The 14,436-nt window shown below is 40.1% G+C and overlaps 1 protein-coding gene across 5 annotated transcripts in view; it reads right to left on the bottom strand.

Annotated features, from left to right (window-relative positions):
* PPP4R1 (protein phosphatase 4 regulatory subunit 1) overlaps positions 1 to 14,436 on the bottom strand; it is an 83,885-nt gene that overhangs the window by 17,129 nt on the left and 52,320 nt on the right. For all 5 annotated transcript variants that reach the window (XM_026661073.2, XM_026661088.2, XM_026661106.2 and 2 more), the window contains 6 exons: positions 13,950 to 14,096; positions 10,760 to 10,867; positions 9,473 to 9,538; positions 3,204 to 3,362; positions 2,092 to 2,222; positions 1,232 to 1,764 (listed from right to left, as the gene is read on the bottom strand). In XM_026661073.2, the coding sequence (XP_026516858.1) occupies positions 1,232 to 1,764; positions 2,092 to 2,222; positions 3,204 to 3,362; positions 9,473 to 9,538; positions 10,760 to 10,867; positions 13,950 to 14,096 (1,144 nt within the window). The remainder of the gene's footprint in view (positions 1 to 1,231; positions 1,765 to 2,091; positions 2,223 to 3,203; positions 3,363 to 9,472; positions 9,539 to 10,759; positions 10,868 to 13,949; positions 14,097 to 14,436) is intronic.

Genomic DNA, 14,436 nt, shown 5'->3' with positions numbered 1-14,436 from the left:
GCCGTGTAGAACAAGTCTCTAGAGTCAAACCTAAACAGCACTGGTTAATGTGCTTATTAAGAGATAAATTTAAATAATGTGCTTCTCACCAGTAACTGAAATAGTACATTTTTTCTAGAACCCATTCGTCTTACAGAGCAATGGGCTAGAGTTTTCTTAAAGCAGAACATTTTCATCTGCTGATTTTACGGTAGATTAAACAGGAACAGGCCAAGTCTAATTAAAGTTAGGCTATCAGTGTGTATCCTGTATAATTAGTGATAGGAGAAACACCAAGGTTTCAGGAAAGCATCCAAGCGTTGCTGCTTATTCTGACAGGAGTTTCCCATCCCTCTTTTCTTCCCTCCTTTTTTGAGTGTGCACCCTTCTAGCCCACAGGAGTCTTGAAATCAAGAATACTCCAAATCTCCATGGCCACTTTCCTAGCCACAATGCTGGATTTGCTGCTGCCCTTTTTGAATTTGGCATGCTTTAAGACTTCTCCAGTGCTGATATCCCGACAAACCTGTGATGCCACATAAAGGGCAGCAGATTATTAAAAAGAAGGTAGGGGAGAGAACATTAATTACACTTCAATCTCACAAGATTTATGTGCATCTAGGAGTTGGACAGGATTTGGGTCACTTCTAACCTTGTCCCGACCATAATCCTGGCGCACATCAGCAGGCAATGAAAGTTGCTATAGAAGAGCTTCTGAAAACATGGATACCCTAAGGCTAGTTCCTTAAAAAATAAACTTGATTGTTCAGAAGGTGAAAACATTCTTACATTCAGGCCTTGATTTTTCAAAAGGGCCTCAATCTGGCTTCCTATTTTGCACACACAGTAACTGCATATGCAACACTGCGCACGATGATTCACAGCACTCAGGTGATTGTCTGCCTGATTATACTGACAAATCAAGTAGTTAGACGTCAAAGTACTAAGAATTACAAGTGCAATTATTGTACCTGCTGTTATGCACTCGCAATTAACAATGGGAGCAAAACTGCATCTGTAAAATCAGAGGCTGCTTCTCAAAAATAATAACGTTTTGGTTTGTCATCCTTTTTCCACAGTTAAATTAAAACAGCTAGAACAAATTTGGTTAAACTCCAAAAGCATTAATTCTTTTGATTTTTTTTTTTTTAAGTTTCATTCAAAAGGTTAAAAATTAAAACCTCCACAAAACATTAATTATTACAGAAAAACATTTCCAGACACTAAATATACACCAATATCTTCACTATACCTTTAACATCTGGATCATCAATATGAGGCTCCAGATTTTCTATCATTTCTTCCAGCTCCTTTCTTGTGGCCATAGGAATGTTTGAAGAAACTGGCACAGTCATGTCTTTCGTTCCTTCCCGAATTTCTGGGTCGGGCATTATCTGATCGGTTTGCTGAAGCTCTAAATCAATATCTATTTCAGGAAGCGGAGTCCTCCAAAAATGGAAAGAGTTGTACAATTCCTGTTCTGAGAGGGAGTTTTCCTGGGACCTCAACCCAGATTCCTGCAGCGTTGCTATACTACAGAAGCTAGAACTTTGCTCATTCTCATCAGCTATTTCCCCACAAGATTCTGAAGACAAAGTGCAACGTAAGAATGTCTCAGTCTGGCAATCAGTTTCACTCTGAGAATTACTTGGCACAGGGTTATGGTCTTCCATGGTGTTTTCAAGTTTTATTGTAAAATCACTAAAATCAGCATCTGAAGGTGGCTTCTCTGTCCTGCTATGTACATCCTCTGTTGTGACATCTTCTGTATCCCTGATCTTCTCACTGTTGGTTGTCAAAGAAAATAGGCATGAGTTTTAAAAAAAAAAAAACCAACATACTGGTTATAATTTAGACACTTATGCAAGTTCATAGTCATGTTCTTATTTTAGTATTTATAGAATTAGTTTTACTTACTGGATAGCTGACCTAAGTGAAGTACCCTAAATAACTGAACAACAACTTAGCTAAAGAGGCCAATTTTTGGCAAAAGTTCTGGTGTCTTCACTACCAATGTGTATAACCAAATTAAAAGAAAAATTAAAGTCTCCTAAGCAGCAATATCTATATACAGAAGAAAAATGAAAACTACAAAACCAAGAAAATCCATACCTATCTTCCTCTGCAGATCTATGATCCTCTGTGTTCTTACTTTCTTCTTCTTTAAAAAAATGACCACTGCTGGATGGGTTAGCAAAAGTTGATATGAAAGGCCCCAGGGACTGAAAGGCAGCTTGGCGGACCTAGAAAAATGGGTTCCAGAGAAAATAATTTAAATACAGCTGTTGTATAAATACACCACCAGCTGTTAGGAATGGGAAGAGTTGTAAGGGCACTGGGGAAAGTGACAGGAGAGACTTGCATCTGGGAACAGTGCCAACTAGCTGGATATGGGAAAGTGCCAGGCAAAGAGCCTTGAGCAGGGAAAGATTGGGGTGAGAAGTGAAATACAGAAGGAGGACAAAGTGGTCAATTCACAGATCATTGTACACATCTTCACATTGACTGCGGTTGACAGCATGCTTCACCCTCCCACACTATTTCAATGTTTAAAGTGAGTAAGTCTGAACGCCAACCAAGTGGAGGATCCAAGTGACTGGAAAGGAGAAATGATGGTTTAGTGGAAATGAAACATATTTTACATTGTCAGGAATTTATGTTGATTCAATAAGAACCACAGGCTTGAATTCTATTTACTTCTGGTGAGCCTCTCTCACCTCCATTTCTATTACTTCTTTCATTGTACCTGATTATGGCTCACATGCCTTCTCAGAGCCAAAAAACTGGTGCTCCGGGGCATTAAAGCTTCCTTTTGGCTCTGAGAAGGAGCCCCTGTTGACAACCCTAACACAGATTTGAAGGATGGATTTTCAAGACCAGGGAGGTGGGGGTGAGGGGGGATGTGAAGCATGGAGAAAAAAATCTCAATAAATTCAATTTAATTACATCTGCAATTTTCTGATATTACTGGTGATAAGCAGACTTTTGGCAACACTGAATAGCAGGGAAGCCTGCAGCTCCACATACCTTTTCTCAATGGAAGGGTCCAGTACATTTTAGTGGGATAATGTAGAACAGCCTTCCTCCAGTCAGCAAAACCACCATTGTACACAATTACTTGACACAATCATGCACACGAATAAGCTATTTATCTCTAAAATATTAACATCAAAGAAAAAGCGAACTGAAAAATAGGTATTTGATAAATAAAACAAAACTCTTACCCATCGTGAAGGGTCACTGATCAGACTGATAAAAAGCGTTGACAGTTTTGTCCGCCGGACCTCCTGGGATGTTGCGCATGAAACTGCCATGAAGCATTCAGCACAAGCCTTCCGAACTCCCCAAACATTATCAGAACAGAGCTGAAAAAACCTTGGTAGCTATATAAAACACAGTAAATAAACTTTTATGCAAGCTTTTGTAGGGGTTACTGGTTGCAATTTATGCTCTTTTACCTCACTACTTCCCTTTTTAAGATTCTTTGTCCTGCTGCTCACAACAGGATCTGTTTATATAGGTTTTGCAAAGCAAAATGGCATGCCATTTCTACTATCCCCTTAATTAGATCCCCTCAAATTACATTTGAAGGATGGACATCAAAGTGTGTGCACCTGGATGCAAAATTCCTTTTTCGACAGCAAAGTTTTCCCTTTAATTCTCTCTTACCACTGTCTCTCTCCTACATCCAAGTAACTGCCTGTCCATAAACTACAAAAAGCATTTCAAAAAGACAAACTCTTCACTATGTAATTCCTTTTGAAAGAGGTAATATTAAAGGGACACAATCACACTTGTGTCTGACAACTTTACCTACTACTGACAGAAAACATTTAAGATTACTATAGCCATTGTAAAGAGAAGATTCCCAGCTAAAAGCAAATGATGAGCTTCTTCAGAAAAGGGAGAATCTCTACTTTCTAATGATATAAAACTCCCATTGCTAGCTCTTATAGGTTGTGAACATCAGACTTTAAACCTGTCACTGCCTATAAACAGAACACTGCCCATCCTGGTTCTTCGGTGAAAAATTCCACATTTGGTGCAAGGAAAGGAGAGGTTACTCACCTCATTCAGTAACCAAATCAATCTTTGAGATGTGCCCCCCTATGGATGCTCCACTTCAGCGGCACATGTGCCTTTGATCAGAGATTTTCAGTAGTACTGCCCGTTCGGCCTGCAAATACACTCCAGACACCCTCATACCCTATACTAAGGATACATGGAGCTGCACGAGCAAACCACTCTCAGTTCCTTCTCTACCATAAAGTCCCGCGAGACAAAACTCTGAAGTAGAGGGGAAGGAGGGTGGGTAGTGGAGCATAGTTAGAGAGACACCTCTCAAAGAACTCCGGTTATTGCACAATGTAAGTAATGACTTCTTTTTCGAGTAGTGTCCCTATCGGTACTCCACTTTAGGTATCCCAGAGTATCCCTTGGAGGAGGAGGGAGCTTTGGAGCTGGATCCAACAATAAAGAAAGGACTATTGTGCCAACAGCAGCTTCTGATCTAGAGGCATATATCAGGATATTGTGTTTGGGAAAAGTGTTCACTGATACCCAGGTTGCCATTTGGAAATTTCAGCACTTGATACATTTTTAATAGTGCTATGGAGGTAGTTTGGGATCTTGTAGAATGGGCTTTTATTCTCAAAAACATTAGCAGCCTGGTAACAAACAAGAACACAACTGGAAACCCACTTTGAAAATCTTTGGGTGGAGTTTGTGGATCCTTTAGATCTGTCTGCAACTGAAAGAGTCTTGGAGACTTTCTAAATGGTCTAATCTGTCCAAATAGAAGGCTAACTCCCTTCTAACATTCAAGGTATGCAAGGCAGCTTCCTCACTAGTCTGATGTGGCTTTTGGACAAAACACAGGAAGATCAAGAACTTAGTTAATGTGGAAATTGGGGGATATTTTAGAATGTGGGCATACTGGTACCTTATCCTTGAAGTATGGGCGTAATGGTACCTTATCCTTGAAGAAAACAATAAGAGTGGTGGGATGGAGAGGGATCAACCATCATTGCACCTAATTTCCTGACTCTGCAAGCAAAAGTGATGGCCACTAATATGCCATTTTCATAGATAAGTTCAGCAGAGAACACTGCGAGTGGCTCAAAAGGAAGTTTCATAAGACAATTAAGGATCAAGTTCAAATCCCATACGGACACAGGCTCTCTGATTTGGGGAAAAAGTTTAAGCAATCCCCTGATGAATCTTGCTATTGTGGGATAAGCAAAGACTGAGAACCCCTGGGGACTAAAAGGCTACAAAAGCTGACAAATGAACTCTGATAGAACTCATTAGAAAAACCCAACTTCTTTAAATCCAATCAGTAATCAAGAACAGTGGAAAGAGAAGAATGAAGAGATGAAGAGTTGCTGGATACATCCATGGTGAGTATCTCTAGTAGAGATCTTTCTGCTGTTTAATAGGACCTGTTCTACCTGTCAAACAGAAAATCTCTATCTCCGAGAATCGAGCGTTGAGTCAGAGGATGGCCAGGTTGGGATGGAGAGTCCAACCAGCATTCTGAGACAGCAGATGGGAAATGGTTGGAAGTTGCAATGCTGGACTGGAGGCGAAGTAAATCAGGTAAGTGTGCCAGACCTGCCTCAGCCAAGTTGGTGAACTTAGAATGACTCCGTTTTTTTTCTTGTTTGATCTTGTTCAACACCCTCAGAATCAATGATGTCAGAAGATATAGAGAAGACCTCTCCGGCAAGGAATGAGAAAGGCGTCCCCAAGGATTGATAACCCAGTCCTCTCAAGCACAATTTTCTTGCACTTTCTATTGGCAGGCGTTGCAAAGAGGTCCACTTTCAGAAACCTGGAAAAAAAACTGTTTGAGGATCCAAGAGTCCAGTTCCCACTTGTAATCTTGGAAGAAACGCCTGCTCAGATTATCGGCCATGGTGTTTTGCAATGCCTGGAAGATAAGAGGCTGAAATGAGGGTGTGACTGGCTATAAACCAGCTCCACAGCTTTATTACTTCAGCACAATCGTCCCTCACTGACAATTTATGTAGAATGTACAGATTACATTATCTGTCATGACTTTGATGGACTGGCCCCTGATTAAGGAAAGGAAGTGGATACAGGTGTTCCAGACTGCTTGTAATTCTAGGAGGTTGATCTGTAGGAGACACTCTTGGGGCAACCATTTGCCTTGGACGGTGTGTCCCCCTAGGTGTTTGTCCCTTCGCACAAGTGATGCATCTAAAGTTATGGTGATAGTAGAAGAGGGTGGGTGAAAGGAACGCTGGTACAGACTCTGGATGAGTTCTTCCACCTACTGAGCAAGTCTAGCGCCGGATGGGCAGACACCAGCTTGATTGGGATACAGACTGTTCTGTGCCACTCCTGGAAGCAGTGAAGTTGTTGTGGCATGTTGTGTTATGAAATTACAAGCTGCCATATGACCCAGAAGTTGAAGGCACCTGTGCCAGGAAGGCCAATGACAACATTTGCGCCCTAGTCCAGTGTGCTGTCAAGATTGCCGGCGGAGGCACTTTTGCCAGCTCATAGCAGTAGCTAATGCAGGCCGTGATCCAGGATGAAATCCTTTGAGCAGACACTGGGCGACCTTTCATTCTGCCTGCCATTAGAACAAACAACTGCGTCAACTAGCAGCTCTCTGTGAGGAGATCCAGAACTCCTCCTCTTAGGAGCTTTACTGGTATCCTCTGTATTCTTATCTTGCAAAGACCTAGACAAGTGGGGCATGGAGGTTGAAGGGGCATTGTCAGGGGTGAAAGTAAAATGGAGCTCTTTCCAGTACAGGACCGCTTCTCCACCCCTCCCCCCCCACCACGGAAGAGGCAGGGCCTCGGGCGGAAGGGGCAGGGCTGGGAAGGGGGGTCAGCGTCCCCCAGCCAGTTCATCTGAGCTCCCTGACCCGCGCTGCCTGGGGCTCAAGCAGCAATTAAAGGGTCCAGGGCTGCGGCCGGCGCTGCCACAGTAGCAGCAGCTGGAGCCCCGGGCCCTTTTTAATCGCGGCTCTAGGGCAGCTACTTCTTTTGCCCCATCACTCCCTGTCAGCAGCCGGGAGGAGGGGGAAGGCACAAAAGGGGCAGCGACATTAAAGCACTTTAACGTTGCTGCCCCTTTTGCACCCCCCACTGGCGGCCCTGCTGGTAGGGACCTGGCAGGGCTTCCGATAGGGGGCGCAAAAGGGGCAGCAACGTTAAAGCGGTGCTGCGGCAGCGCTTTGAAGTCAGCGGTACAGGCAGCTACCTTTTACCGGTACGCCGTACCGGCCCGTACGCCTTACTTTCACCCCTGGGCACTGTGCTCACTAGGAGGCTGACATATGTGGGGTATCTGAACCTGGATCCCAGGCAGGTTTTCTGGAGAGTTCCATCATGAGGAGCCAAAGTTTAATCTCACTGTTTTTTCGAGATCTGCTTTTAAAAGCTGAGCAGATCTTGCACTTGTCTGGAATGTATGTGTCTCCTAGATAGCATTTACACCAGGAATGTCCATTGCTGACTGGGATAAATTCCTGGCAGGCACAGAAACACTTGAATCCCGGTCTACCAGGTCAATGACGACCCCCAAGGCAAATCCCTCAGAAGGAAGAGGGAGAAAAAGGTGGTATTAAACAGAAAACCCCCAAATTAACTAAAAAGGTACGATTACAAAATAAATAAGAGAACTAACTAAACTAAACCTAGAACTAAGAACGCAAGGCTAAACTAGAGCAAAGCTGAAACAGGCACACTATACATGCCAAATCAAGTCCTTGTGTGGTTGGGAAGGCACTGTGGGAAGTTCACCTGAACAGCTCTATATATCCTCAGTATGGGGTACAAGGTTGTTCGGAATGTGTACCTGGGCTGAATGGGCACTGCTACTGAAAATCTCTGATCAACCTGAAGTGGAGCACCCAGATGGACATTACTCAAAGACAAAACAGTTTTACGGAGACTGTTTTTATAAAAATTGATGACTGAACTTTCTTAAGTGTTTTGAATTTTTGAAGTAATCCCAGCAGAAATGGATTAGTGGGCAAGGTGCAGATGAGGCAATCAATCACATGATTATCACCATCTGTGGTATTGCAGCAAGACCAGCAGTGACTTCTATCAAGACAGTACTACAGTTTTCATCACAACCCTATTTTCAGTTGCTCAAGCAATCTCCTTTTGGGTTGAAATTTTCCAGACTTTTTGACTAAAAAGTGGTTTTTAAAAAAATAAAATTTCAGCAGAAGTCATTCAATTGTTTTTGAAGTACCAGAAGAGTGGGAAACAAACACTTCCCCCATCATGAAAAGAGATTCCTGCCTTTTTTTTTTTTTTTTTATTAAAACTCAGCAGCTGAAATAGTTGGGGACCAAAAACTGAATTTTACCACGGAAAACGTAAGCGGATAGCATAAATCACCAAGGGGCTAAGGAGAGCTCCTTCACTCTTTGTAAAAGTGCTCAAGATGGAGCCTCATTCTACATTCCTATCAGCCTCTTAGAGGAGACAAGGTAGCCTGATGGGGTCTACCCTACTAGTTTCAGATTATGAGATGCACATATGCTATTTAAATATGTTACGGACTGTTATAAAGAGAACGGTGATCAATTGTTCTCCATGTCTACTGAAAGTAGGACAAGAAGTAATGGGCTTAATTGGTAGCAACGGAGATTTAGGTTAGCTATTAGGAAAAACTTTCTAACTATAAGCATGGTTAAGCTCTGGAATAAGCTTCCAAGGGGTGGTTGTGGAATCCCCATCAATGGAGGTTTTTAAGAACTGATTGGACCAACACCTGCCAGGAATGGTCTCACTTTACTTGGCCCTGACTCGGTGCAGGGGGCTGGACTTAATGACTTATCAAGGTCCCTTCCAACCCTACATTTTTATGACACTATTGCCAATTTTTTGCAAGCTGGAAGAGCTATCAGTCCTGCAGCATAAGTTCCTTTCTTGTCCCACCACCTTCTCTCTCCATCTTTTTTTTTTTTTTTTTTAAACCCTACTAAAAACTATATTAAATGTACATGCAAGCTGTGCTAGCACTCAAAATTCAGGAAAAGCCCAAGCTGAGGATATGCAGGCAACCTCAACTCTATCCCCGTATGCACAGGCCTGACAGCATTTGATCATTTCATGATCTCATACTATTTTTCAAACAACTCCTCACCTTACACATGTATCCGAGGTTGCAGGGGTGAAAAAAAATAAATTCTGTGGTATCATGTACTTCAGACAGAACTGATGAAAGTCATTTAACTACAAAATGTTCAGAGAATGAGTGATGAAAGAGGAAGTGGTTCTGCATAAATAATGTTATGTAATTGTGTAAATGTAGTGCAATACAGTCTTTAAATGGACAGGGTTCAGGTGCACGTGCAAATTTAACTTTGTTATTTCTCAACTTTTGAGTTCTCCTAGGTAGTTTTTTGGTAAGGAAGGTGTTAGATGAGAGGGTGAGGAGAATGTATATACACCTAGAGCCATAACTCAACAACCTGACTTTTGTACAAAAGACTTACAAGCATTTCTTCAGTGGCTTGCTGCCCAACCACACTGCAGATATCTCCAAAATTGGCTGCACATACCTGTAGACAAAAGTTAGAGATAAGTAAATTATATTCATTGATAATAACTGATTTATGATCATTACAATGTTTCATCATCTGCAAAGGTATTGTAATAGCCCGCACAACCACAATTTTAATACACCTCTACCTTGATATAATACTGTCCTCAGGAGCCAAAAAAAATCTTACTGCGTTATAGGTGAAACTGTGTTATATCGAACTTGCTTTGATCTGCCAGAGTGCGCAGCCCGCCCCGAGCACTGCTTTACCGCGTTATATTAGAATTCGTGTTATATCGGGTCGCGTTATATCGGGGTAGAGGTGTATACTCACCATGATAAAGTCAACCTGAAATCAAGTCAGTTTCAAAAAACTGTTAGTAGTAGTTTCAGGTACTACACCTTACACCTGCCAATTTCTGTGGTTTTAAAAATCACAATTTATTATTTTTTTAAATGTTTTATCTCCCCTTCTTCCATATGAAAGAACCATACAAAGAATGCGAGACACTAACTAGATACAAAGGAGAAAGTGAAAGTTATTATACACAAAGTGTTATCAAATACACACAGTAAAACTGAAAATAAAAAAGAGAAAAATATTTTCTTCTGTAGTATCAGGTACTCTTTGGTACAAAATGGAACCAAATTACATAGCTGCAATGTCTAAATTCCATGGAAGCATTAATTTATTTTAATACACTGATATAAAGCCAGTGCTAGCCCAATGGGAGCCCTAAGCTTCAATACCCCCGCCCCCCACACACACACACACAAAATACTAAACCAGGCAAGTTCTTATAATAAAAAGTGAATAGGGGGCCCCTTTGAGCTGCTCAGGGCCCTAAGCAATTGCTTAGTTGCTTGTGCCCAGTGTTGGCTCTGCCTTGATATACCCTTCCTTCCCTCCCAGAGAGCTGTGGGTCAGGCAAGCGAAACTGCATCAGTTTACACTTGATTCATGTTTTCAAGGTTCTCTCTACACCCATAAGGGCTAGAAGCAGAGTTTTATTTTTAAATAAAAGCCAAGATTCTAGAATATAATTCTGCAGCAATTTCCACAGCTGCTCAGTTGTAGAATATATGGGGCCCTATAGCTTTCATTTATAGTTATCTTCGGTATTTCAGGTAACAACAGCAGATAAAAATAATTTCAGACAAATGTGATTTTTAGGTTGACTATATTCCTTTAAATCTCAAGTAAATAGCTGAACCAAACCAGACAGGGAAAAATTCATACCTTACGAACGTGAAACATTCTGCAATCACAGCACATCTCACAAAACCTAGGAAGAATGAGTCTCTCTGTGATGTCTTTCCCCACCATGGAGGCCATTTTGCACATTATCTAATGAGAAGGAAAACACTGATTAGGAATGCCTAAACAACAGAGAAACTAGTTTCACAAGCATTAAATAATGACCTCTCTTTATTATTAAAGTTGTAACTACAGTCAAGCTAAATCCTGATGCACATGATCCTGAATTTTTCTGATATTTTTAAATCTCATATTGAAAAGTGTGTGCTTTGTAGGCAGCTCAATTGATTATTTTCTTTCCCTGTGTCAAACTGCAATAGAGAATGAGAGAAACTGTTCTTCCCAATATAAAGCAACAAAATCAGAGAGTTAAGTTATGGAAAAAAGTGACTACAAGGCATTCTGGAAAGTTGGTAGGAATGAACTCTTAATATTAATGCAGCTATCTCACAATACTATGTATTGAACAGTACAGAAATAGCAAATGGATTAGTCTTAAAACTGTCAAATTCAGGGACTTCATTTCTCACCTCCACTTATTAAAACACTTCAACACTTAAAAGCAATTTTCTGACATTTTAAACCAAAGTGCTTGATTTCTAGTTCTTTAAGTTTAACAGAATAAATAATATAAAGTTTAGTATAATAAAATGATTCCCACAACCCTCAAAATATTCCATATTTACAAAGATTTCTAAAATTCTCTTTATGGCTCATTTGTAATGCCCTATGTGTAAGTTACTGAAAAAAGTGGGTCATGGTGCAATTAGCACAAAGAAAGTGACAATTTCTCCTTCTAATTGTTCTTTCATTCTCTCTAATTTTTACCGAAGTTTTGTTAAGAAAAAATTGAGGTAACTGAACATAATACTGTGATAAGCTGTGAGATCACTTTTGATGAAATAAACTATCCTTCAAAATCAACTTCCGATAATTTTCAAGTATACATTTCTATACTTTGTTGATGCTTGAGATGAGTTTCTTTAGTGCCAATTTAGATTATCAAAGCTTCCATACCTTCATAACAATGAAAATGGACAGTGTGAAGCAACTCAGTTTTAAATTTTATTCCACCTCATGTATGTTTATTTTTAGACTCCTTGAGGAAGGTACTGTCATTTATTGTATATTTGTATGGTGCCTAATACATTAGCACCCAACTGGTTGCTGTCTTTAGGCACAAGCCACAATTTTAAATAAAACAACAACATTTAATAAATATTAGTGTTTTTGTTTCAAAGTGATTTGCATAGTCCCAGGCAGACTGCGAAGAGCTACAAAAGGATCTCTCAAAACTGGGTGACTGGGCCACAAAATGGCAGATGAAATTCAATGTTGACAAATGCAAAGTAATGCACACTGGAAAACAATCCCAACTATACATATAAAATGATGGGGTCTAAATTAGCTGTTACCACTCAAGAAAGATCTTGGAGTCATTGTGGATAGTTCTCTGAAAACATCCACCCAATGTGCAGTGGCAGTCAAAAAAGCGAACAGAATGTTGGGCATCACTAAGAAAGGGATAGATAATAAGACAGAAAATATCATATTGTCTCTATATAAATCCATGGTATGCCCACATCTTGAATACTACGTGCAGATGTGGTCGCCACATCTCAAAAAAGATAAATTGGACTTGGAAAAGGTTCAGAAAAGGACAACAACAAAAAATTAGGGGTATGGAATAGCTACCATATGAGGAGAGATTCATAAGACTGCGACTTTTCAGTTTGGAAAGGAGACGACAAAGGGGGGATATGATTGAGGTCTATAAAATCATGACTGGTGTGGAGAAAGTAAATAAGTGTTATTTACTCCTTCTCATAACACAAGAATTAGGGGTCACCAAATGAAATTAATAGGCAGCAGATTTAAAACAAACAAAAGGACGTATTTTTTCACATAATGCACAGTCAGTCTGTGGAACTCTTTGCCAGAGGATGTTGTGAAGGCCAAGATTATAACGGGGTTCAAAAAAGAACTAGATAAGTTCATGGAGGATAACTCCATTAATGGCCAATAGCCAGGATAGGCAGGGATGGTGTCCCTAGCCTCTGTTTGCCAGAAGCTGGGAATGGGCGACAGGGGATGGATGACTTGATGATTATCTGTGCTGTTCATTCCCTCTGGGGCACCTGGCATTGGCCACTGTCGGAAGAGGGGATACTGGGCTAGATGGACCTTTGGTCTGACCCAGTATGGCTGTTCTTATAGTGGAAAAGGAAAATCTAGAATGAATAGAGTGGTTTACAATGCATTTGACAGAAGTTGAGGATTTTCACCACATTTGGCATTATACTATTATAAATTAACTCGTTAAATGGTTTAGTTAAATGATTATACATGTTTTTGAAGAATAAAAATTAATCTAGGAGGACTGTTTATTAAATTTGTACCGGTTTAAACCACTGAGTTGCTCAACTTAGTCCATTCATTACTCTAAATTCCATCTGAAAAAATTCATTCAACTTTATCTGAATGAGCATTATATTCAGAGATGCTGGTGGTGATAAAAGGGAAAACAAGCCCACAAATTAAATGTCAACACAATTCATGCACCAAGAATTCTCTACTAAAGAAAGGAACACAGTACAAAAACAATCAAGTGCCAATGGCCATAAAAGGAGGCTCCCAAAATAGAACACACTTTATCAGATAATACAATTAATCTGAGTTTCTTGTCCATTTGGGTCTCTCTTCTTTTAGGGAATGTACAAGTAATTTATTTCAAACATGACCAATACAGTGCAAAGAATGCTAAGGATTAATTTACTGACAGCCATTTCTCTCTGAGGCACCACAATTTTAAGTGCCTTAGAAATACCGGAGTACTTTTATTATATAATTTTTAACATTAGCTTTAATACACAGGTTAAGGAAAGTGTCTGCACATCTGGGTATAGTGCTTAGATTACCCAAAAGTACAAAATCTGGTTTAAAAGTCATATAATACATATAGCACATAATCTGAAATAAATTTATTCACCTAAATTTGGGTTAACAATACAGTTTAGATATTAGAATCTAAATACTCAGGTACATCACTCATGAAAAGTTATACAGAGAGTTAGCTGTAGAAAGCAAATATATAGGAATGAGTGTATGTTACAACACCAAATGTTTCACTCAAATCTTAGACCTTAAAGCTCAGTTTCACTGATTTACTCACAGCCACAGCCTCTGTCTTCACATCATCATTGCTGTCTGGCGCAGTCAGTTCTATAAGAACAGGGCATACTTTGGTCTCTACATCATATCTCTCAATAAGTTCTTGCTCCAACAGAACTAGCAATGCTGCCTGACTTGTTTTTCTCACCTATCGTAGGAAAAACAAAGTGGAAATGAGTTTACATGAGATAGTTTTTAGATATACACTGGAAGATACACCAACACGCCCTCATAGCCCCTGTCAAGGTTGAGGGCACGTGTTCTTAAATCCTTCTGCAAACTATAACATTAAAAAATAAAGAGTCATGTCCAGGAACACTTATATACTGTAAATTATTGTAATACTACAAATACTGCAAGAGTGTTCCCTCATGTTTCCCGAAAGTCAAAATGGCGATGCAAAATAGGCACAATCAAAGGCTGGTATGGGACATTATCAGTAAATAACACTGGTCTACAATTTTTGAGAAGTCATCTGCTTCAGAGAT

Source organism: Terrapene carolina, unplaced genomic scaffold (genome assembly GCF_002925995.2).
Source record: "Terrapene carolina triunguis isolate 2854851 unplaced genomic scaffold, T_m_triunguis-2.0 Scaffold58, whole genome shotgun sequence".
In the NCBI taxonomy this organism is placed as follows: Eukaryota; Metazoa; Chordata; order Testudines; family Emydidae; genus Terrapene; species Terrapene triunguis.
This window is presented reverse-complemented; position numbering and strand designations above follow the sequence as displayed.